General features: G+C 45.5%; 1 protein-coding gene across 2 annotated transcripts in view; it reads left to right on the top strand.

Moving 5' to 3' along the window:
* The first annotated feature begins 2800 nt into the window (after positions 1–2800).
* PEX16 (peroxisomal biogenesis factor 16) overlaps positions 2801–23378 on the top strand; it is a 36324-nt gene continuing 15746 nt past the window's right edge. For both annotated transcript variants that reach the window (XM_082271090.1, XM_082271089.1), the window contains exons 1-5: positions 2801–2967; positions 8354–8389; positions 11725–11801; positions 18179–18312; positions 21669–21769. In XM_082271090.1, coding sequence (XP_082127216.1) covers positions 2841–2967; positions 8354–8389; positions 11725–11801; positions 18179–18312; positions 21669–21769 — 475 coding nt within the window. In that variant the 5' untranslated portion in view covers positions 2801–2840. The remainder of the gene's footprint in view (positions 2968–8353; positions 8390–11724; positions 11802–18178; positions 18313–21668; positions 21770–23378) is intronic.

Here is a 23378-nt window from a genome sequence, read left to right as displayed (position 1 = left end):
CTCTCCTCTTAAAGGGGACAGGACTGTAATATAAGCACGGGAATGTGCAATCTGGGGACTACAGGAGCCATGTCTGCTTATTGTAACCATAGCAACCCAGCGATACCAATGTGCTTTAATTAAATAAAGTTTTTTTTTATTCTGATTGGTTGCCATGGGTTACAGCACATTCCATGGATGACCAATAAGCTGTAGTGAGGAGACCTCCTATAGACGGCTTATCATGTAATGAAGAGAGATGGGGGCGGTCCTTGCTGACCCTCCCTTATGAACATTGCAGTTGTCATGGTGATCCTCTGGTTTCAGGACTTGCTGGTTCCCTGACCTGGAACAATCATGCAGCAAGTGAAGTCTGATCTGCATGTGTCCTGATTCTGGGAGCATGAAATATTTGAATCCTGAGGATCAGCACAACAGCCGGGCAGCCGGCATTTTCAGAAGCAGGCCTAGCAAAGGCAGTCCCCTTGATCCCCTTAAGGTTTCTGTTTATTTTTATTATTTTAATTCATATAAACCCGTCCAGTAATAAATATACAAGCTGCCTTTATTAACCTCTTTACCGGAAAATGCTGCTTGCCTGGCTCCCATGCTGATCCGTCAGCTTCAGCATTTTCTGAGACGCTAACTAGCGGATGAGGGAAGTCAGAGAAAAGTCAGAAATCTTTATCCAACATCACTGGCTGCATTTTTATCTGAACCAAAATGTTACCAACGCCAGAGACAGCCAGGGAACAAGCATTTTCACAAATAGGTCATTCACTGCAGCCTGCACATTACTGTAAGGCTGGGTTCATACTGGTGCGATCCCAGACATCGCATGTGATTCGTACCGCATTTCTGTGCAGATCACATGCGATGCGAATTCACTCATACAAACTGCATGGCTAAAATCGCATCGCATTCGCAGCAAAATGGTGCAGGACTGGAATTGGATCGCATGGGTGTTCACGCCTATGCGACCCAATTGCTGCACCATCTCACGGTTCGCACTGCGATCTGTGAACCGATCAGGGGGTGTCATTAACTTTATATTGACACCCGCAGCGATTTGCAGCGTTTAACCCCTTACAAAAAAAAAACAAATCTATCAATAAAATAACAAATAAAAGCAGATAAAAAGGCTAAAAACCGCATCAAATGATGAAACAGAACAGATTAAATTTTCTCTTTTGGCTAATTACAAAATGCCCAAGGTCAAAACGCTGTACACAAACGCATAAAAAAACGCACACAAATCCTCAAAAAATGCTCAGAAACGCGTCGCTCAGGTGTGAATGCAGCCTCATAGACATGCACTGAATTCCACATGTCCTGACCCCTTTAATCAGATCCCAAGTCGCAGATTTGTGAAAGGAGCAGGTCGCAATGCGAGTCGTACGACTTTGTCATCTCACAAGCGTGAAAGGAGCCAAGAAGCTCCGGCCCCTTTTGAGCAACAAGCTTTGCGCATTGCGATTTTGCCACAATACAACCCCAAGTTGCAGAAGTATGAACGGAGCAAGTCGCAATGCAAGTCGTATGACTTTGTCATCTCACAAGCGTGAAAGAAACCAAGAAGCTTCGGCCCCTTTTGAGCGACAATCTTTGTGTGTTGCGATTTTGCCGCTACGCAATCCCAATTTGCAGAAGTGTGAAAGGAGCAAGTCACAATGCAAGTCGCACGACTTTGTCATCTCACAAGCGTGAAAGGAGCAAAGAAGCTCCGGCCCCTTTTGAGCGACAAGCTTTGCGTGTTGCGATTTTGCTGTGACGCAATCCCAAGTTGCAGAAGTGCGAAAGGAGCAAGTCACAATGCGAGTCGCACGACTTTGTCATCGCACAAGCGTGAAAGGAGCCAAGAAGCTGCTGCACCTTCTGAGCGACAAGCTTTGCGTGTTGCGATTTTGCTGCGACGCAATCCCAAGTTGCAGAAATGCAAAAGGAGCAAGTCGCAATGCGAGTCGCACAACTTTGTCGTTGCACAAGCGTGAAAGGAGCCAAGAAGCTCCGACCCTTTTTGAGCGACAAGCTTTGCGCATTGCGACTTTGCCATGACGCAATCCCAAGTCGCAGAAGTGTGAATGGAGCAATCGCAATGCGAGTCGCACAACTTTGTTGTCGCAGAAGCGTGAAAGGAGCCAAGAAGCTGCTGCCCCTTTTGAGCGACAAGCTTTGCGTGTTGCGATTTTGCCGCAATGCCTGTGGCTCAAAAAGGTCTAAGAACTTCTTTTGGGTGACAGCATCACACGTTGCGATTTGCCATTGGGGTGCCATTAGAGGTATAGGCATTGTAAACACGCCCCGCGCTTTGCAGCGATTTGGAATTGCGGCAGGTGTGAATGGAGCATAAGGGGGTCATTCACACCATCAAGCTGCGCTGAACGCACCGGCGCTGGGAGGAATGGTATGAATACGCTGGTTCCCTGCATTGATTCCAGCACTTGGCACTGTTTCATTTTTTAGAACTTTATTGAACTGTCACAAGTGACGTTTTATTGAGTTCTTTTCACTGTAGCGGCGCTGTGACTTTCAAAATCAGGGATATGCAAACTGTGGCCCATCCAGCTGTTGCAAAACTACAAGTCCCATCATGCCTCTGCCGCTAAGTGTCATGCTTGTGGCTGTCAGAGTCTCGCTATGCCTCATGGGACTTGTAGTTCTGCAACATCTGGAGGGCCACAGTTTGCACTAAATAAAAGAACTGTCCGCCTTCGTTTTCAGCACACGCCATGGCAATGTTAAAACAGCAGAAAAGTGTCTGGGAGACAGGGGGTTAATCTGTAATCCCCGCCCACAGATGGGCATGGCCAGAGGCGGGGTAGTTTGGTGTCACCAGGAAGAGGTGAAGCTGGGGGAGCAGGATGGCAGCTCGGTACTGGGAGAAGCTGGAGGAGCTGAGCCGCAGGTACAAGGAGTTCGTCATCCACAACCCCACCGGGGCCACCCAGCTGGAGGGGGCAGTACGCATGCTGTCCTACCTGATCGCAGGTATGAGGATAGACCGTGACAACGCCTGTACACCCATATCCCTCTATGGGAGGGGGGTCAGGCTGCACTGTGACCCATCTGCTCCTTGAACCTTACCCCCTCCATACTGCATCCCCGCACTCTGAACCTTACCCCCTTCATACTGCATCCTCGCCTGCTGCCTGTCCTTAGCGCCCATTTACATCAATGCGTTTCCTTTGTGCGCTGATGTGCGTTTTCATTGTGACTTTAAGATTAGTAGTGGAAAGGGTTAACATTGATTGACCGAGGATTGGTAATACCGGGTGCCAACATTTTACCTGCATTGCCCGTGACTTCTATGCGCCGATACACTCAGGTCTTATTCACATGGGTCGCTAAAGTCTGTAAAAGAAAAAAAATGCAGTTTTACCGCCCCCTAATCCCACATCCAGCTGCCCACACCAATGCAGTTGCACGGAGCTGTGCCCATGCCATGGCAGCAATGCTTTGCAAAAAGAAACGGCACCTTGCTGCCAAATGAGACCCATATAAGTGAATGGTGCTGTGCCACAACCACCCTGCGAGGGCAAGCTGTTGCAGTGTGTTGGGTCAGCATTTTGAGGGTTAAAGCAGGCAGGGAAGGGGTGACATTGCCTCTTCCCTACCTGTCAGAACACCTCTGAAAAGTAATACACTGCAGATCGCTTTTCAGAGGAGCCGCAAGCATGTGGGCGAGCCCTTACACTTACGGCAGACCTTGCAGCTCCTCTGAAAAGTGACCCACCACAGGGTTTGACCGCTGGCTGAAAGCCATTATGTTGCCGCCTTACTGCCTGCTGTAACAATGTAAGGGCTCATACATGCTAGCAGTTGGAGGACAGTAAAACCCAGAGGTTGAGCTGCAGTTTTACCACCCCCCTCAGCTATTCCATACCTTTTAGGCTGTTGCAGCGCCTGCTGAACGCGACCCATACAAGTGAACTGATCCGCTCTGCATGGGCCATCCACAGGCAATGCACATGGCTGCAGCGCGCTGCTGTGGGGTGCAAGGGGTTAAAGCAGGTGATATAACGCCACCTCACCTCCTGTCAAATGCTCTCTGAAGAGCGATCTGAACACGGATCACTCTTCAAAGAGCAAAGCATGTGTGAGGGAGCCCTAAGCCTGCACTGCAGTGCTGAGATTGGGACAGACACTGCAGGGAATTCATAAAGAGCGCTGTAGAGTTTGTTGTTGGAGTTACATTGAAGCACCAGATTGTTTTCCTGGAACTACAACAATAAATCCGATTCTATCATGATGGACGTCCTGATTGTCTGATCCGAAACAGGAAACCCACCAATAGCGGCCGCTGCTGCAATACACGCATTTCAGGACTTTTTCACGCTCATCTCTTAAAGTAGGAGTATAGGAAAAACTTTTTTTTTTCATTTTGGAGTATAGGAGGGTTATAATAACTCCTTTTTTATATTCTTTTTTGCCATCTGTGTCCCATTGGGGAGATTTCCCATCACTTCCTGTCCCATAGCCATACAGGAAGTGAGAGGAAATCCCTGCAAATTAAGGAAAATCCTTGGGAGCTCCTCAGGTCATCAGAAGCAATGTCCCCATTGGAAGATTTCCCATCTATTACTTTTCTAGTGACAACCCGAAATTGGGGATTTTCTTTTACTTTCTTTTTTCAATGATAATGGTAAACAGGAGAAATAGAGATTGTGAATCTTCCTAATGGGGACACAGACAGCAATAAAAACTGACAGGGGTTCTAATCCCTCTCCACTCTATCCAAAACTAAAAAAAAATGTCCTTTTAGTTTTACTTTAACCTCCCTCTTATGTCTGGAGATAAGGGGGGAAGGTGTTCTGTAGTTCTAAAAAGGGCAGGAAGTGTGTTAGGCTCCATGGCCCATGTGCATCGAATTCCGGCACTTTCTTGGACCCCGGAGGCACAGGTGCAGCATCCGGCCCCACTGCCAGCAGCCTGCCAAAATCAATGACAGGCTGAAATCCCTGGCAGCTGGACGCTGTTTAGAGCCATCGGCGGTACTCACGTTTAAGCTCCATTCACATATTGGCGTTTTGGATCACGGACAGAATTTCCACGATTCTGTCCGCAATCCCGAACCATTGCAAGTCGCGGGACGCCCGTGCGATTCCTGTGACTTGCAATGCCATACCAAACGCGGCACGATTGTCGCCCGACGAATCGGGGTAAAATCAGGCAAACAGAATCAAAAGAAAAAAGTTTCTTGTACTTCTTTTGGGAGACAGGCGTCCCATGATTCTGTTTGTGCGATTTTACTGCGATTCACCGGGCAACATTAGTGGCAAAAATCGCAACGCGTTTGGGGTGCCATTGCAAGTCACAAGAATCGCGCGGGTGTCCCGCTACTTGCAATAGTTGGGGATCCGAAACGCCTGTATGTGAATGGAGCCTTAAGTCCCGTACACACGCACAGATTGTTGGCCGACCAATCGGCCGACTTTTGTCCAGTGTTGTCTGTTGGTTGAAATGTGCTCTAGACTTGCACTGGACTTTTGTTGGCCAACAAAAACCAACTTCAGAAGTGATGTCATGTGATGGTTGACTTTCCGTGTGTTTTTTCTTCTCTGAGCATGCCCAGTCTTGCTCATCTGATTTTTGTCTGCCGAAATCTGTACTGACTGAGGAACAATCGGCCGTTGTGTTGTTGGCCAACAAAAATTTTATAGCATGCACACCAGATTTTATTCAGCCAAAAAGTCGCAGTTGGTTGTCGGAAGCATCATACTAACAAGCCTACAATCGGCCGATCGGACGTTGGCCGACAATTTACGGCCAACAATCTCTGCGTGTGTACGGGGCTTTAGGGCCGTACATGTCGTACGCCTGAAACACAGAATTCCTGCAATAAAAGTATTGAATGAATACCCATACAAATGCTCTGATACCCGAAACCAAATTTCTTTGTGGTGTGATTGAGCCCATACAAAAATAAATCGCCCTGCAACTAATTGCATGCAATTTGAACAGGAATGTGGTGCGATTCCTGCATAAATAGCATGCGGTTTCCCCCACCGCTCCTCTGTGGACCTAGGCTTGTTGTAGTGACTGCCGCCTGGGTTTACACAGGAGCGGTGCGGGAAGCCACATATGAATGGGACAGGAATCGCACCGTATTCCTGTTCCAATCACGTTCATTTTGTATGGGCTCAAATCGCACTGCAAAGGTAATGGTATCATTCAGTAATTGACTGAAAGTATCGATACTTGTACTCAGTGGAAAAAAAATGGTGCAACCCTAACCGAAAGCAGATGACCCTAAATGCCGTACTGTGTAGTACAGTGTTCAGCTGCTGGGAATTTAAAGGGTAACTCCACTTTCATGGGGGAAAAAAAATCAGCAAATAAAGAAAAAACAATATAGCGTATACAATTGTGACACAAATCATATTGTAATTGAATGTTATTAAAACAAACTTTCCTTTTCAATCTGCAGCTTTTGTAATTTTTCTGAAAATGCAATGCAATATGGCCACCTGGAGCTGTTCTGTACACAGAATGTATACTGACCACACCCCAGAAACATCATTTCCTGCTTGTGTGATTGGCTCACCAATTTTCCCAGAAGTCTGCACTACGATACAAGTCAGATTTCTGGCATCCCCTGCAACAATATTGTCGTTTTTGGTAAAATACTCCCAATAGGAGCTGCAGAGCTCTAATGAGGAAATCTGCTGGGCCTCCATCTAAAGGGATGCAGGCCCAGCAGATTTCCTCATTAGAGCTCTGCAGCTGCCACAGCAGATAGATAATTATGAACCCACTCCAATTAGACTCACTCAGCACAGGAGAACAGACAATGATTTCTTCAGAATAACAAAAGGTAGGAATCTGCAACAAAGTTCGTTAAAATCCCTGCAATGTACAGAGATCACCCAGAGGGGAATGTTTTTTATTTTTTTTTATTTATTTTTTTATTTTCTCAACAAAAGTGGAGTTACCCTTTAGGCTGCATTCACATGTCAGCGTTTGGATCGCGGGCAGAACCGCCGCGGTTCCGCCCGCGATCCGGAGATTATTGCAAATCGCGGGACGCCTAGCGTTGCCCGTTGATTTGCAATAGCCCCCCAAACGCCGAGCGATGTTGCCGCGATTTCCGCCTGCCGAATCGCGGCAACATCGCGCAAACAAAATCGCGGGATGCAATACGCTCCAAAGAAGCTCTTGTACTTCTTTGGAGCGTATTGCGTCCCGCGATTTTGTTTGCGCGATGTTGCCGCGATTCGGCAGGCGGAAATCGCGGCAACATCCCTCGGCGTTTGGGGGGCTATTGCAAATCAACGGGCAACGCTAGGCGTCCCGCGATTTGCAATAATCTCCGAATCGCGGGCGGAACCGCGGTGGTTCTGCCCGCGATCCAAACGCTGACATGTGAATGCAGCCTTAAGCCTTTCAAAGATTTATGCAGGCAGCTGGCAGTGGTCTGGGCATAGGTGTGCCCACAGGGTGTGCCAGGTGTGCCTTGGCACACCCTAATCATCCTATGTGGTGCAGATTCCCCCTGATTAGACCCCTGATATTTCACCAAAGCCTCCTCATGGGGCTCCTAAAAATATTGTAAAAAATAACAGTATAAATAATAATAGAAAATATAAAAAGTAAATACAGCCACCGTCCACTGCCCTACTGACCCCCAATCCTTGCCCTACTGACACCAATCTGGGCACTGGACCTCTGCCTCCCAGGCACAAGAAAGCTGCCAAGATTTGATTTATTCAGGATATACTCTCTGTGTTTAAGGCCCTTTCACACGGGCGCACTGCCCGGCGGAGTCCGTTCTGCTCAGTGGGGGATCGATCCACCGATCCCCGCTGAGCAGGCGGATGACAGCTCCATCTCCGCTCTATGTGCAGAGATGGAGTTGTCAGATCCCCGCTGTCCTCTATGAGGAGATCAGATGATAACGGACCGCCTGTCCATTCTCATCCGATCCGATCCTCCAGATGGATGGAAAATAGGGTTTCCATCTGTCCGGATTTCACGGACAGGGTCGGATCGGATAGCAGCGGATAGCAGTGGAGATGTCTCTGCTGACATCCACTGCCCCATAGGGATGCATTGAGGATCCGATCAGATACGCCTAAAAAAAACTGACAGGCGGATCGGATCGCCCGTGTAAAAGGCCCCTAGGCCTTTCTAGCAGGATTACCAGGTGGAAAAAAAGCCTAAAAAGAAAATGAATGCAGCCACCACATCCAAGGACAGGTGAGCTGCGATAAATGTGATTTTTTTATTTTTGGCTTTGGATAGTTTTTAATCTGGCTGGGATTATTGCCTGTATTGTGTACCAGCCAGTGGCAGCCAATCAGATACAGCTTTTAGTTCATCTTTTTGTGTTGCACTGCTCCTTCCAATCTAACACTCATCTTTCTCTCTTTCTAAGGACGATTCACCGATTCCCATGAGCTGTCTGAGCTGGGTAAGCACAATCTTTCCTTTTTCTATGTGTCATGTTGAAACCATAATGCTACATGCAATGTGCGCAATATTACGCAACGCCGCGTGTCATCGCAGTGTGTCGCAACGTGCTGCAATGGAGGAGATGAATGGAGGATCATTTTGTGACACTTCAATAAAGTTGAAATAAAAAAATAAAAAAGTGAACTGTGTGATACATTGTAACAACGCATCGCATTGTCTGTAGAAAATAAAGACCAGCATGCATGTGTTGTAGTGTGCAGGTTGGTGTGAATGATCGCTAAGCACCGAGGGGTCTGCAGAGTCCATTCCCCATACAAGACAGCCGTCATATTCTACTGTAGTTGGTTTATTATTATTGGTGAACACTGTGGTGGTCAATGTAATAGATATAGGGGACCTTTAAAGTGATTGTAAAGTCAGAAGGTTTTTTTTATCTTAATGCATTCTATGCATAAGGCCGCTTTCACACTTGTGCGACCTAAAAGTCGCATGATTTTACCGCGATTTTGCTGCCGCAAATTTGATGTGATTTTGACTGGGCTTGAAGCAATGCCTATGTCTTTGGATCTCAATGCATTAAAATTGGGACACAAGTAGTGCAGGGACTACTTTGAAGTCGGTGCAACTTCAAGTCGCACAGATATGAACGGTACTCATTGGAAATAATGGAGAACAACTTGTCATGCGATTTTTGCAGTTCCTAATCGCAGGACAAGTTGCATAAGTGTAAAAGGGGCCTTATAGTAATCAGTGCAGCGCTAGCAACAAAGTGACATGACGTGCTGTGAAAACAAATTCATACATCAACCACAGTGATAAATATATAAAAATACAAAAATAAATATATTATAGAGATCGTGCAAGAAGTGTCCTTATCCTAAAAAAGTGTCCATGGATTATAAAAGTGAAAACACACTCCAGTAGTGAAGAAAACACTATCCTTAGGGAGGAACCACAAGTCCCAGCATGCAGGTAGAGCCAATCTTCCCAACTCCTGAAAGAAAAGGGGGCACCAGCAAGTGTGATAAAAAATTGGCCGCTTACCAAATAGATTTGGCTTCCAAATTATTGGACAAGCCTTGAGCGCTTTTTGAGGATTTTCCTCACCAGGTAGAAATCACCAGGGTAATTCATTCATAGAAATCCCCAGGGTAATTCATTCATAGAAATCCCCAGGGTAATTCATTCATAGCAATCACCAGGGTAATTCATTCCTAGAAATCCCCAGGGTAATTCATTCATAGCAATCACCAGGGTGATTCATTCATAGCAATCACCAGGGTGATTCATTCATAGCAATCACCAGGGTGATTCATTCATAGCAATCACCAGGGTAATTCATTCATAGCAATCACCAGGGTGATTCATTCATAGCAATCACCAGGGTGATTCATTCATAGAAATCCCCAGGGTGATTCATTCATGGAAATCCCCAGGGTAATTCATTCATGGAAATCACCAGGGTAATTCATTCATGGAAATCACCAGGGTAATTCATTCATAGCAATCCCCAGGGTAATTCATTCAAAGGGTTTGCAGATGATATACAAAATCCAAGGGCCATGAAAATAAATAGAAGGATCCATAGCGTAATACAGTTAAAAGAAATTCTATTTATTATAAGAGGATACACTCACATGATACAATGTGTAAACCAACATGTATAAAAATCCTAGGCGAACCAGGTGCAGCGTTCCTGTAAGAATCGGCCGAGGGGCGTGGTGACGTCACGTCTGGTCCCTCCCAAAGCATTTCGTCGTACGTTTGACGTCGTCAGGGCAGTGAAAGTCTATGCATTAAAGCGGAGTTCCACCTAACCCCCTGACATGCCGCCACAGTTGGCATGTCATTTTTTTTGGGGGGGGGGAGCGGGTACCTAGTTTTGACAGGTACCCGCTCCCACTCGGAACACCGCGGCGCCCAGAGCAGAAGTTCTTCTCTCCCCCTCCCTCCCTGCAATCTTCTGGGACATGTCAGGCCAATCAAGACAGGCAGCGTGACTCGCGCAGTCCATACCCGGCTGTGAAGCCGCAAGCTGTCACAGCCGGTTGCCCACGCTAGTGATGCCGGTGCCGCTGAGACCAGAGGGAGAGGATGGAGGCTTCGGGCGGCAGCATCGCTGGATCGTGGAACAGGTGAGTATGTGTTTGTTAAATGTCAGCAGATACACTTCTTGTAGCGGCTGACTTTTAATAAACACAGAAAAGGCTGGAGCTCCACTTTAAGATTAAAAAATACCTTCTGTGTGCAGCAGTCCCCCCCCCCCCCCTCAATACTTACCCGAGCCCCATCTCTATCCAGTGATGTTGTAGGAGTGTCTCGGCTGCCCGGGACTCTCCCTCCTCATTGGCTGAGATGGCAGCCCAGAGCCATTAGCTCCCACTGCTGTCAATCAAAGTCAGGGAGCCAATGAGGAAAGAGGGGGCGGGCCTGGCTACGACTCCATGTCTGAATGGACACACTGAGCTGTGACTCTGCTCAGGAGCCCCCATAGCGAGCTGCTTGATGTGGGGGCACTCAACAGGAGGGAGAAGGGAGGAGCCAGGAGAGCCGAAGAGGGACCCGATTCAGTGAATGTAATGCTACAGAAAGCAGACACTGCAGATGTGCAACAAGAGACGGTCAGAGAGTGCAGACGTGCAACAAGAGACGGTCAGAGAGTGCAGACGTGCAACAAGAGACGGTCAGAGACTGCAGACGTGCAACAAGAGACGGTCAGAGACTGCAGACGTGCAACAAGAGATGATCAGAGACTGCGGACGTGCAACAACTGAGGACACATTACGTGAGACTGCTTTTACCCGCCACAGGATTTCTACTCCTGTTCATCTCGTTCTGAGATTTACTCAGCTCTGCCGCACAGTCCTGTCTGGCAGGGAAGGAGACCAGATTTTTCTGCTGCAGTTAAGTAACACTTACAGGTCTAGTTCCTCCCCCAGACTGTGATTGGACAATGAAAGGAGAAGCAGCGGACAGATGAGCTCATCTTTCTGTTACTCTTCTCTCCATTCCTATCAGCAGCATGTTCCTAATTAGCACATGATCCCTGCGACACAACTCACTGTGGCTCCCTAGACTGCTTCTCCCTCTCCCAGTCTGAGCTTTACTGTACAGGGACCACAAGAGGATGATGTAAAGTGCTGCAATATATAAATCCTGTATAATAAAATATGAAGTCAAATGTAGGGACTCGCACTGTCTGCATCAAAAATCCACCTTCAATGAAATGCTCCTGATTACAGAGCTGAGATAATTTGTGTAATTTATTTGTGAATGAAGCTCTGCGATTGGCTGCTTCTTCTAGTGTTCTTACAGCCTGTTTTTCTGTGTCAGTTTATTCATCGTCCAATCTTCTGGCCTTACTGAATGACGGGATCCTGAGGAAAGAGCTGCTGAAACCTCCCCCCACTGTGAGTACTAGGGGGGGGGGATTATTTTATTTCTATTCCACCCATGGTTTAACCACTTCACCTCCAGAAGGTTTTACCCCCTTCATGACCAGGAGATTTTTTGCTATTCAGCACTGTGCTACTTTTACTGGTAATTGCACATTAAGACCCGTTCACACTGGGGTGACTGGGGTGACCCGACTTGCCGGGGCGACCTGTGAAGTCGTGGTGCGCAGCTTGCACCGCGACCTCGGAGCGGCCGCCACAGACTTCATAACATTAAAGTCAATGCAGGTCGCTCCAGGTCGCCCTGAAGTAGTGCAGGACCCTTTTTCTAAGTCGGAGCGACTTGTGTCACTCCTATTAGAACGGGTCCTGTGCTAATCTATGGCAGGTCGCCTGACAGGTCGCCCCAGTGTGAACGGGGTCTTATGCAGCACTCTACACAAGCTACATTTTTATATAATTTTTAGTTTTTTTTTTTTTTTGTTTACACAAATACAGCTTTTCTTAAGGCTGCATTCGCGGTTCCGCCCGCGATCCGGAGATTTATTGCAAATCGCGGGACGCCTAGCGTTGCCCGTTGATTTGCAATAGCCCCCCAAACGCCGAGCGATGTTGCCGCGATTTCCGCCTGCCGAATCGCGGCAACATCGCGCAAACAAAATCGCGGGACGCAATACGCTCCAAAGAAGCTCTTGTACTTCTTTGGAGCGTATTGCGTCCCGCGATTTTGTTTGCGCGATGTTGCCGCGATTCGGCAGGCGGAAATCGCGGCAACATCGCTCGGCGTTTGGGGGGCTATTGCAAATCAACGGGCAACGCTAGGCGTCCCGCGATTTGCAATAAATCTCCGGATCGCGGGCGGAACCGCAGCGGTTCTGCCCGCGATCCATACGCTCACATGTGAACGGAGCCTTAGTGGTATTTCATCACTTCTGGGTGTTTTTTTTTTTATTATATAAACGAAGAAAGCCTAAAAAATTTAGAAAAAGAAACCCCAATATTTTTTACTTTTCTGCTATAAAACCTATCCAATAAAAAATTTTTAAAAATCTAAATTGTGTTTTTTTTTTTTTTTTTTTTTTTTTTTTTTTTTTTTTTTCTAAATTTAGGCCAAAATGTATTCTGCTACTTGTCTTTGATAAAAAAAAAAAAAAAAGGTGTATATTGTTAGATTTGCATGAAAGTTAGTCTAACAACTACGGTGTGTGTGTAAGCGCTGCGTAAATTGACAGCGTTTATATAAGTACCTGAAATAAATAAATATAAATATATAAAATATACTGGCATTTTTATTACTATTTTTTTTTTTTTTTTTTTTTTTTTTAATAATGGTAATGGCGGTGGTCAACGACTTATAGTGGGACTGTGACACTGACACTGTCAACTCCAGTGACACTAATACAGTGACCAGTGCTAATACTATACAATGTTACTGTACTAATGACACTGGGAAGGGGTTAAAGCATACCTCCCAATTTTTTGAGATGGGAACGAGGGACACCTATTAGCAAAAGTATATAGGCATGGGACACACCCCCTTAAAGGAGAATTGTACAGAAAAAAAAAAAAAAAAAAGGAAAAAGATTAGTTAAACCCACAAGTTGTCTTCTTCCTTCTCTTTTTTTTTTTTTTTTTTTTTTGAAATATATAAATGCAGCAATTTAGAAACGGGATGAAAGGTTTAGCACTGGGAAAAAGTGCATTTAATATATAACTATATAGATCAGACAAAAATGAGGAGGAAACAGGGACAGTTTCTCGAAATCAGGGACAGTTCCTCGAAATTGAGGACAGTTGGAAGGTATGGTTAAAGTATAACTAAAGGCAAAACACTTTATTTTTTTTTTTGGATTTGCCAACACAGGGCTCTCTTCTGTCATTTGCTTAGCCGATGAGTGGGTTGTGGCCATAAATCATTGACCGGGACCCGCTAATTGACTTGTGCTGTAGCAAATGACCGCATATCTGGGGTGGTGGGCATACGGGGCCGCTCTGCTGCAGTATAACTATGGTGGGTGGCCCTAAAGTGGTTTAATGGGAGCTAAACTGTACCTGGGCACCACAAACTGAAAACACTATTTAACCACTTCCCGCAAAGTAACGTATATATACGTCGGCAAACTTTGCAGTAGTTTAGTTTCAGTACCGGGATGGTGCCTCTAGCTAGAGGCACCATCCCGGTACTGTGGTTTACAGCCATCGGCTTTCCGTCAGTAACGACCGGTGCTCGGGAGCCGCTCGATCGTTACCCAGTTGAGCTGGAGGGGATGTCCCCCCCTCCCCCCCCCCCCAACCGCCTTGCGTGACTTTGTCCCACCGGGAGCCCCGAGCACCCAGCCGGCACGTCCGCCGGCAGGATGGAGTCCCGATCAAAGCCGGACCCTCCATCCCTCCATAAAGAGTACCTGTCACTGCATATTGGTGTCCCAAGGGATGTTTACATTGCTTGTGATAGCAATAAAAGTGATCAGATTTTTTTTTTTTTTAAAACCTGTAATAAAGATAAAAAAAAAAATAAAATAAATAGGAAAAAAAAAAAAAGATTTAGCCGCCCCCGTCACCGTTAGCTTGCGCACAAAAAAAACGTATACGGAAGTCGAGCCGCAAATGAAATCGCTGTCCAAACCACACATGTGAGGTATCGCCACGATCGCCAGAGCGTGGGCAATAATTAAAAAAAAGAGCTACACTCTAACTCTAAACCGATAACCGATAAAAAAAAAAAATGTAAAGCGTCGCCTATTGAGATCTTTATTGACCGTAGTTTGTCGCCATCCCACGGGGGGGGGGCGCAATTTTAAACCGTAACATGTTGGGTATCTATTTACTCGGCCTGACATCATCTTTTCTAATATACAAAAAAAATGGCTAACTTTACTGTTTAGTATTTTTTAAATGCAGTGAAATGTGATTTTTCTAAATTTTTCCAAAAAAATGGCTGCACAAATACTGTGTGACAAAAAATATTGCAATGACCGACATTTTATTCTCCAGAGTCTTTGCTAAAAAAATATATATAATGTTTGGGGGCTCTAAGTAGTTTTCTAGGAAAAAATACTGGTTTTAACTTGTAAACAAAAAGTGTCTGAAATAGGCCTGGGGCTTAAGTGGTTAATTAATTTTAATATTCAAAGCAAACTCTCCCATCCACCCATATCTCCATGATTTATATCCCTTTTACAAACACCCCACTAGCATTTTTATCCACGGCCATCTTTAATAGGAGCAAATGATTCATGTGGCATTTACTTCCTATAATCCATCTGCCCTTAGCTCATGCATGCAGGCAGAGGACATTCTTGGCTGAGAAAACCCCTTTTCCAGATAAAAGACTTGTCCTAGGCCAGAAACCAGGAAGCAACTGAAGAAATGTAAAAAAAAAAAAAAGTTTAAAACAGGAAAGTATATTATATTTACTTATCTATTTACTAAGGTTAGCAGCATAAGGATTAAAAATAGTTAATGTTCTACCTCAAAAAAAATAGTTAATGTTGATTGAGAGAGGTTTTTTGTTCAGCTTTAAAGATGCCCTCCAGTCAAAACTGAAAGTGAAGCCTTTAAAGTGCATTTAAAGCCAAGGCATTTCTCACCCCCCCTACATACTTACCTGTTCCTCACTCCATCCAGTTCTGTGCCCGTCTGTAGCGGCTCTCTCCTATCTACCTGCAATCACAGGACACAGAGGCAACAGTGGGAGCAATTGGCTCCTGTTTCTGTCAATCAAATCCTGTAAGCAGGGGGCAGGGCGGAGGCGGGCTGTGTGTGTGTCTATGGACTGTCCTCAATTGTTTATGTAATACAGAAGATGCTCAGAGATGGCGTGGTACAAGTAGGTTCTCCTTTAGAAATCATGGGCCCCATACATGGATCTGTAAGACTAAGCATGCAGAGTTCAGGAGTGCGCTATGTGCAGGCTTCAAACCCCCTCTCCTCGGCTCTGACCTCTGCAGGCGTGCACTACGTATAGAGTTTTGGAGTGCACTACATGCAGGGTTCAGGAGTGCCCTATGTAGAGAGGGCAGGGACGAGGAGTGCCCTATGTAGAGAGGGCAGGGACGAGGAGTGCCCTATGTAGAGAGGGCAGGGACGAGGGGTGCGCTGCGTAGAGAGGACAGGGTCGAGGGGTGCGCTGTGTAGAGAGGACAGGGTCGAGGGGTGCGCTGCGTAGAGAGGGCAGGGTCGAGGGGTGCCCTGCGTAGAGAGGGCAGGGTCGAGGAGTGCCCTATGTAGAGAGGGCAGGGACGAGGGGTGCCCTGCGTAGAGAGGGCAGGGTCGAGGAGTGCCCTGCGTAGAGAGGGCAGGGTCGAGGAGTGCCCTGCGTAGAGAGGGCAGGGTCGAGGAGTGCCCTGCGTAGAGAGGGCAGGGTCGAGGGGTGCCCTGCGTAGAGAGGGCAGGGTCGAGGGGTGCCCTGCGTAGAGAGGGCAGGTTCGAGGGGTGCCCTGCGTAGAGAGGGCAGGTTCGAGGGGTGCCCTGCGTAGAGAGGGCAGGTTCGAGGGGTGCCCTGCGTAGAGAGGGCAGGTTTGAGGGGTGCCCTGCGTAGAGAGGGCAGGTTTGAGGGGTGCCCTGCGTAGAGAGGGCAGGTTCGAGGAGTGCTCTGCGTAGAGAGGGCAGGTTCGAGGAGTGCTCTGCGTAGAGAGGGCAGGTTCGAGGAGTGCTCTGCGTAGAGAGGGCAGGTTCGAGGGGTGCTCTGCGTAGCGAGGGCAGGGTCGAGGAGTGCTCTGCGTAGAGAGGGCAGGTTCGAGGGGTGCTCTGCGTAGCGAGGGCAGGTTCGAGGAGTGCTCTGCGTAGAGAGGGCAGGTTCGAGGAGTGCTCTGCGTAGAGAGGGCAGGTTCGAGGAGTGCTCTGCGTAGAGAGGGCAGGTTCGAGGGGTGCTCTGCGTAGCGAGGGCAGGTTCGAGGAGTGCCCTGCGTAGAGAGGGCAGGGTCGAGGAGTGCCCTGCGTAGAGAGGGCAGGTTCGAGGAGTGCCCTGCGTAGAGAGGGCAGGGTCGAGGAGTGCCCTGCGTAGAGAGGGCAGGGTCGAGGAGTGCCCTGCGTAGAGGGCAGGGTCGAGGAGTGCCCTACATAGAGAGGGCAGGGTCGAGGAGTGCCCTACATAGAGAGGGCAGGGTCGAGGATTTAAAGGAAATCTCCTTTTAGGAGAAATTAAACATTTTTGTTTTTGAGCACCATTGCAGCATTTGCTGGATGACATAAATAGCTTGCTGCTTCCTGTCGCTTGTTGCCTGGATACCGATACCAATAATAGCAGCCAGTATGACACATATGTCATGTACTTTGCTGTGGAAGTGATAATGGATGCTTCTGAGTATCACAAGTGCTTATTATGGCCAGCAAAGATTTTCTAGGATGTCGGCGAATCTGTCACTGAGCGCCAATCATTTATCCAGAGAAAAGGAAGCAACATTTTTGGGCAATGATTGTAATGTCTATGGGCACCCAGTTATTAAGTCTTGGAAGGCTGGAGGGGGTTGTTAGAGTAGATCTCAGTGTTTAGAGGAGGCACCATCAGTGGAGTGCTACATGTGTGCTTGTATGGCATGGCTGGGGTCAGCATGGAGTTCCTGGGTCACATTCCACCAGGATCACCGTCTGTATGGAATTTGCATGTTCAGGATTCCCCCTCCACTGCTTAGCTTCCAATCCAAATCCTACTCATTGGAAATGCATACTCGCTAGTCAGCCATAACATTATGACCACTGACATTCATTATCTTGTTATTAGGCAGCAAGTAAACATGTTGTCCCTGAAGTTGATGTGTTGAAATCAGAAAAAAGGGGGAAAATCTTCCGGTCTAGAAGTGGTTAAGGGGGTAAAACCAAAAGAAAATAAAAACATTTATAGGCCCCTTTCACACTGATTGGTTTTTGCTGCACATTTCCAGGGTGACAAAAGGGCATAAAATCATGAAATCCCCATGAAATCCAATGTAATTGTTTACACTGCAGGTGCGCTGCGCTTTGAAAAGAAAGTCCAACCTGCAGCATCTTTCGTGCAGTTTTTTAAAAGCGCATTAAAAAAAAAAAAAAGGCATCTTCCGTTGCAAGTCAATGGAAACGTATCGGTGTGAAAATGCCTATAATCATAAAATGTAAAATAGAATACAGCAAGGTTAAAAGGAATCATAAGATCACTGCAACCCCACTAATATTCACAACTCTGATAGATCACAGGAGCTGCCAAACAGAATTCTAATCCTTTTTGCAGATAAATAGTTCACATCCATGGATTTCACCTGTATTTAGCTGCTCCTTCTTTTTTTTTTTTTTTATTTGAATCGGTATAAATTATCTTGTGTGTGTAATAGATTGTAAGCTCCACTGGAGTAATTCTTCTTCTATGTCTGCTGTTAAGTGGATGTGACTTTTTTTCCCTGTTCTGCCTTCATTTACAGGATGAATCCCGGCAGCGTCTTCTCAACTGGCTCGGCATCTTGGAAAGTCTAGAAGTCTTCCTGGAAATTGGATCAGCAAGAGTGTGGGGCGATCGGACGAGATGGGCCGCCATTTTACTTATCCAGCTGCTCAAGTAAGGACGGTGTGCCGCCTCCAGCCATTTATATGCGCAATGCAAATGCTTCTACTTTGTGTCTATAGCTTATTAGACCCGTGCAGAACGAGGAAATTAGTTTTGTTTTGATTCGTTATTTACATATATTAATTTAGTTAAATTCATATAATTTTGTTTTAAGGATTCGTTTTTTTTCAAAATGGATTTGAATTTTCAGAATTCGGTCAAATTGAACTTAATTTGACCAAATTCGGAAATTTCAGATCAAATTCGATTCCATTCGAATTTATTCTATTCAAAATCCAAATTTTGGAAGATGGTTATATTCTTTCTATTCTATTGTGGTTTCTTTTTTTTTTTTTTTTTCTATTCTATTCCTTTTATTTTCTGTTCTACTATTTTTTATTCTGTTCTACTATTTAATTCTGTTCTTTTATTTTCTATTTTTTTGTTCTGTGTTTCACTCCTTGTCTTTTCTAGTCTATTCCTTTTATTTTCCATTCAGAAATTCGAATTCAAATAGAATTTTGTTTCATTTTTTCCGATTCATTTAAATTCGTTACTATTGTAATTTTGGAAATTCCGATATATCCAAATAAAGAAAAATTTGTCAGAATTTTGATTTGGAACGAAACGAGCCACACCTGTCTATAGCTTATGTTGTTTCTATCGTTCAGAGGTCTTCAAACTTTTTTTAGTATGAGGGTCACATTGTTTAATTTAAAAAAATTTGCATGTTGAAAAAATCCTGAAGAAAGCCCCCCCCCCCCCCCTTTACATTAGAGACATCCCTATATCAGAATACCCATTAGGGTTCCCATCAAAGCCCCCCCCCCCCTTACATCAAAGCCCCCTTACATCAAAGCCCTCTTACTTCAGAATTCTTATTCTAGTTCACCCTAAAATCAGAGTCCTCCCTTACATCAGAGTCCCCCCACACTCTTAACATTAGAAGCAGAGACTATAAGTAGCTTCTGCTGACCTTAACCCTCAATCTGTCCAAATTTTGGACAGTACAATGCATGTGCGGTGCCAGCCCCCCCCCCCCCCCCATTAACCCCTAATAAGTCTCTAATTATGTGAGATCTAACATTAAAACCACTTGATCTTACCAGATCTAGCAAATATCCATTAGCCTGAATGATTTTTGGCCAGAAAACTTGATAAGGGCGGGCCAGCCCCAGCCCCAGCCCCCCCCCTTAATCACCTAACAAGTCTCAATGTGAGATCGAACGTTAAAACCATTTGATCTGACTGGATCTAACAAAATAGCTTCCAAAATAACTGTTTGGTCAATTTATATATAGGGGGAGCTGATGACGGTTTAGCCCCTCCAGCAAATAACTCAATATTGCTTCTTCTGTGTGAGATCTAACGCAAACGCCAATTGATCTGACCTGATCTAACGAACTGCATACGTTTTTTATTCAAAAATTTTGATTTTCGGGGGGGGGCTAACTAGTGGCCCATGGGCCGTAATTTGGAAATCCATGCTCCTTTATTGTTTTTGGTTATGCTGCCACCTTGTGGTGGTAGTTTTGACTACCTGTGCCCTGTTGGCACCTCCTTCACTCTGCAAAAGTTGATTTACAAATTGTCTGAGCCAGGTGGGCAATTAGGAGCCAAACAGTGGTTTTATCCGATGCAGTCACTTTTTGGGTATTCAGGCAGCTGCAGGTGCTTTGACTGTCCAAATACAACAGCCAACCAGGGAGAGTCTTCCATCCATGCTGTTTATTGTGGACGGGGAAATTGTTTGATTTCTCTGTTTCAAGACACACAGCCATCACCGGATTGCATGTAGACAAGAAGTGGCTGCAAAGAGGCTGTGAGAAAGAATGAGTGAGATATAATGGAGGAGGAAAAAAAGGGGACAGCAGTATTTTATTTTAAAAATGAAGATCGTTTATTTAGCAAAAAAATGTCATTCATTTATGGTTTAACCACTTCCATACCGCTGAATGTCATATAACTTCCTGGGCTTTCAGTGGAGATATCTGAATGATGGGTGCAGCTACAGGCATCATTCAGATTTATTTATTTATTTCTGCTGGCGATTTCCCTACACAGTAAAAGCAATCATAGCGGCAGTTCAGCCCCTTGACAGGCGGCGGAAGGGGACGTCCGGCTCACCCATGCGATCGATGAACCTGAGAAGGAATCCGCCAGCGGCGGAAGTTTACCATAGAGCTGACCGAGGACCAGATGGTTTCATGTTATCTCTATGACTCCGTGAGGCCGGACACGACGTTATAACGTTGCGTCTGTCCCCAGCAGTTGTAAACAATGCTGTGTGTTCGACTAGAAAGCCTGAGGTGTGTGTGTGTCTGTTTTTTCTTTTTTTTTTTCTCAGGCTTTCCAGTCTAGAGGGGAGATGTGGGGTCTCATAGATCTTATACACCCCACACCTCTGCATAAAGAGGACCTGTCATGCACTTGTCCTATTACAGGGGATGTTTACATTCCTTGTAATGGGAATAAAAGTGATAAAAAAAAAAAAAAATTAAAAACCATAAAAAAATTAAACCCCCCCTTCTCCTCGTGCTCGCACTCCGAAGCAAATGCATGCGTAGGACGCGCTCGCATATGTAAACGACGTTAAAACCACACATGTGAGATATCGCCGCGAACATTCGAGCGAGAGAAATCATTCTAACACAAGACCTTCTCTGGAACTTTAAACTGGTAACCTGTTAAACAAATTTAAAGCGTCGCCTACAGAGATTTTTAAGTACCAAAGTTTGGCGCCATTCCACGAGTGTGCACATTTTCAAAGCGTGACATGTTGGGTATCTATTTACTCGGTTTATCATCATCTTTCAGATTATGCACAAAAATTGGGCTAATCTTATTGTTTGTTTTTTTTTTTTAATTCATTAAACTTTTTTTTTTTTTTTCCCAAAAAATTTATATAATATATATTATAATATTTTTGGGGGAATCCTTTTCTAGCAAAAAAAAACATGATTTTTACATGTAGGAGAGGAATGCCGGAATTCGCCCAGCATGGAAGCGGTTAAGGCGCCTTTCACACTTGTGCGACTTTTTGGGACTGCAAAGTTGCATGACAAGTGGTACCTCATTATTTCCAATGAGTACCATTCATATCTGTGCGACTTCAAGTTGCAGCGACTTCAAAGTAGTCCCTGCACTACTTTTGTCTGACTTTATTACAACTTGAGGTCCATAGACGTCAAGGCATTGCTTCAAGTCATGGCTAAGTCGCGTCAAAGTCCCTGACATTCAGGTCTTACAAGTGTGAAAGGGGCCTAAGTGTTTGATGTATGTCAGTTGTGTTCAATAGCTTTACTGTATGTTTATAAATGTCTCATTTTGAGTTGTTCTGTCCCTCTAAATTCTTTCTCTTCCATCAGGGCCTGTCTACGGTTAGTGCTTCTCTTCTGGTATAAATCAGGCATACAGAATTGTCCTCCTATTGCTCCTTTGGACCGAGAAGGTGTCCTGAATCACACAGGTGCGGTCCCTATGCAGTACTAAGTTCCAGAAAACTCTAGAGCTTTTGAAAACTTATATGTAATGCACCTCAGTCCTTTAAATCCACATAAATAAGGACCAAATTTGAGATTAAAGGAACCCTGTACAGTACTGCAATCACTATGAAGACTTCCATTGCTGGCCATCTTCTATAAATGCAAAGCATTCTCTGAATGGCGCCTGTGCTGAGCAGCCGACCTCCTGTATTCAGAATGAGCAGGACAATCACTCAGCACAGGACCCAGAAGCAGGAGGAGATCGCTGGAGTAGTGGTGTCTAATTCAGGGATTTCCAGCTTCCAGGGGCATCAGCCAGGTATGATGTATATACATAGTTACATGTAACTATGTACAGTGCCTTGCGAAAGTATTCGGCCCCCTTGAACTTTGCGACCTTTTGCCACATTTCAGGCTTCAAACATAAAGATATAAAACTGTAATTTTTTGTGAAGAATCAACAAGTGGGACACAATCATGAAGTGGAACGAAATTTATTGGATATTTCAAACTTTTTTAACAAATAAACTGAAAAATTGGGCGTGCAAAATTATTCAGCCCCCTTAAGTTAATACTTTGTAGCGCCACCTTTTGCTGCGATTACAGCTGTAAGTCGCTTGGGGTATGTCTCTATCAGTTTTGCACATCGAGAGACTGAAATTTTTGCCCATTCCTCCTTGCAAAACAGCTCGAGCTCAGTGAGGTTGGATGGAGAGCGTTTGTGAACAGCAGTTTTCAGTTCTTTCCACAGATTCTCGATTGGATTCAGGTCTGGACTTGGCCATTCTAACACCTGGATATGTTTATTTGTGAACCATTCCATTGTCGATTTTGCTTTATGTTTTGGATCATTGTCTTGTTGGAAGACAAATCTCTGTCCCAGTCTCAGATCTTTTGCAGACTCCATCAGGTTTTCTTCCAGAATGGTCCTGTATTTGGCTCCATCCATCTTCCCATCAATTTTAACCATCTTCCCTGTCCCTGCTGAAGAAAAGCAGGCCCAAACCATGATGCTGCCACCACCATGTTTGACAGTGGGGATGGTGTGTTCAGGGTGATGAGCTGTGTTGCTTTTTTAGCTAAACATAACGTTTTGCATTGTTGCCAAAAAGTTTGATTTTGGTTTCATCTGACCAGAGCACCTTCTTCCACATGTTTGGTGTGTCTCCCAGGTGGCTTGTGGCAAACTTTAAACGACACTTGTTTTGGATATCTTTAAGAAATGTCTTTCTTCTTGCCACTCTTCCATAAAGGCCAGATTTGTGCAGTATACGACTGATTGTTGTCCTATGGACAGAGTCTCCCAGCTCAGCTGTAGATCTCTGCAGTTCATCCAGAGTGATCATGGACCTCTTGGCTGCATCTCTGATCAGTCTTCTCCTTGTATGAGCTGAAAGTTTAGAGGGATGGCCAGGTCTTCGTAGATTTGCAGTGGTCTGATACTCCTTCCATTTCAATATTATCGCTTGCACAGTGCTCCTTGGGATGTTTAAAGCTTGGGAAATCTTTTTGTATCCAAATCCGGCTTTAAACTCCTCAAACAGTATCTCGGACCTGCCTGGTGTGTCCCTTGTTCTTCATGATGCTCTCTGC

This window comes from Pelophylax lessonae, assembly GCF_965119305.1.
Source record: "Pelophylax lessonae genome assembly, chromosome: 10".
Lineage (NCBI taxonomy): Eukaryota > Metazoa > Chordata > Amphibia > Anura > Ranidae > Pelophylax > Pelophylax lessonae.
The sequence above is the reverse complement of the archived record's forward strand: the minus strand, read 5'-3'. Positions and strand labels throughout refer to the sequence as shown.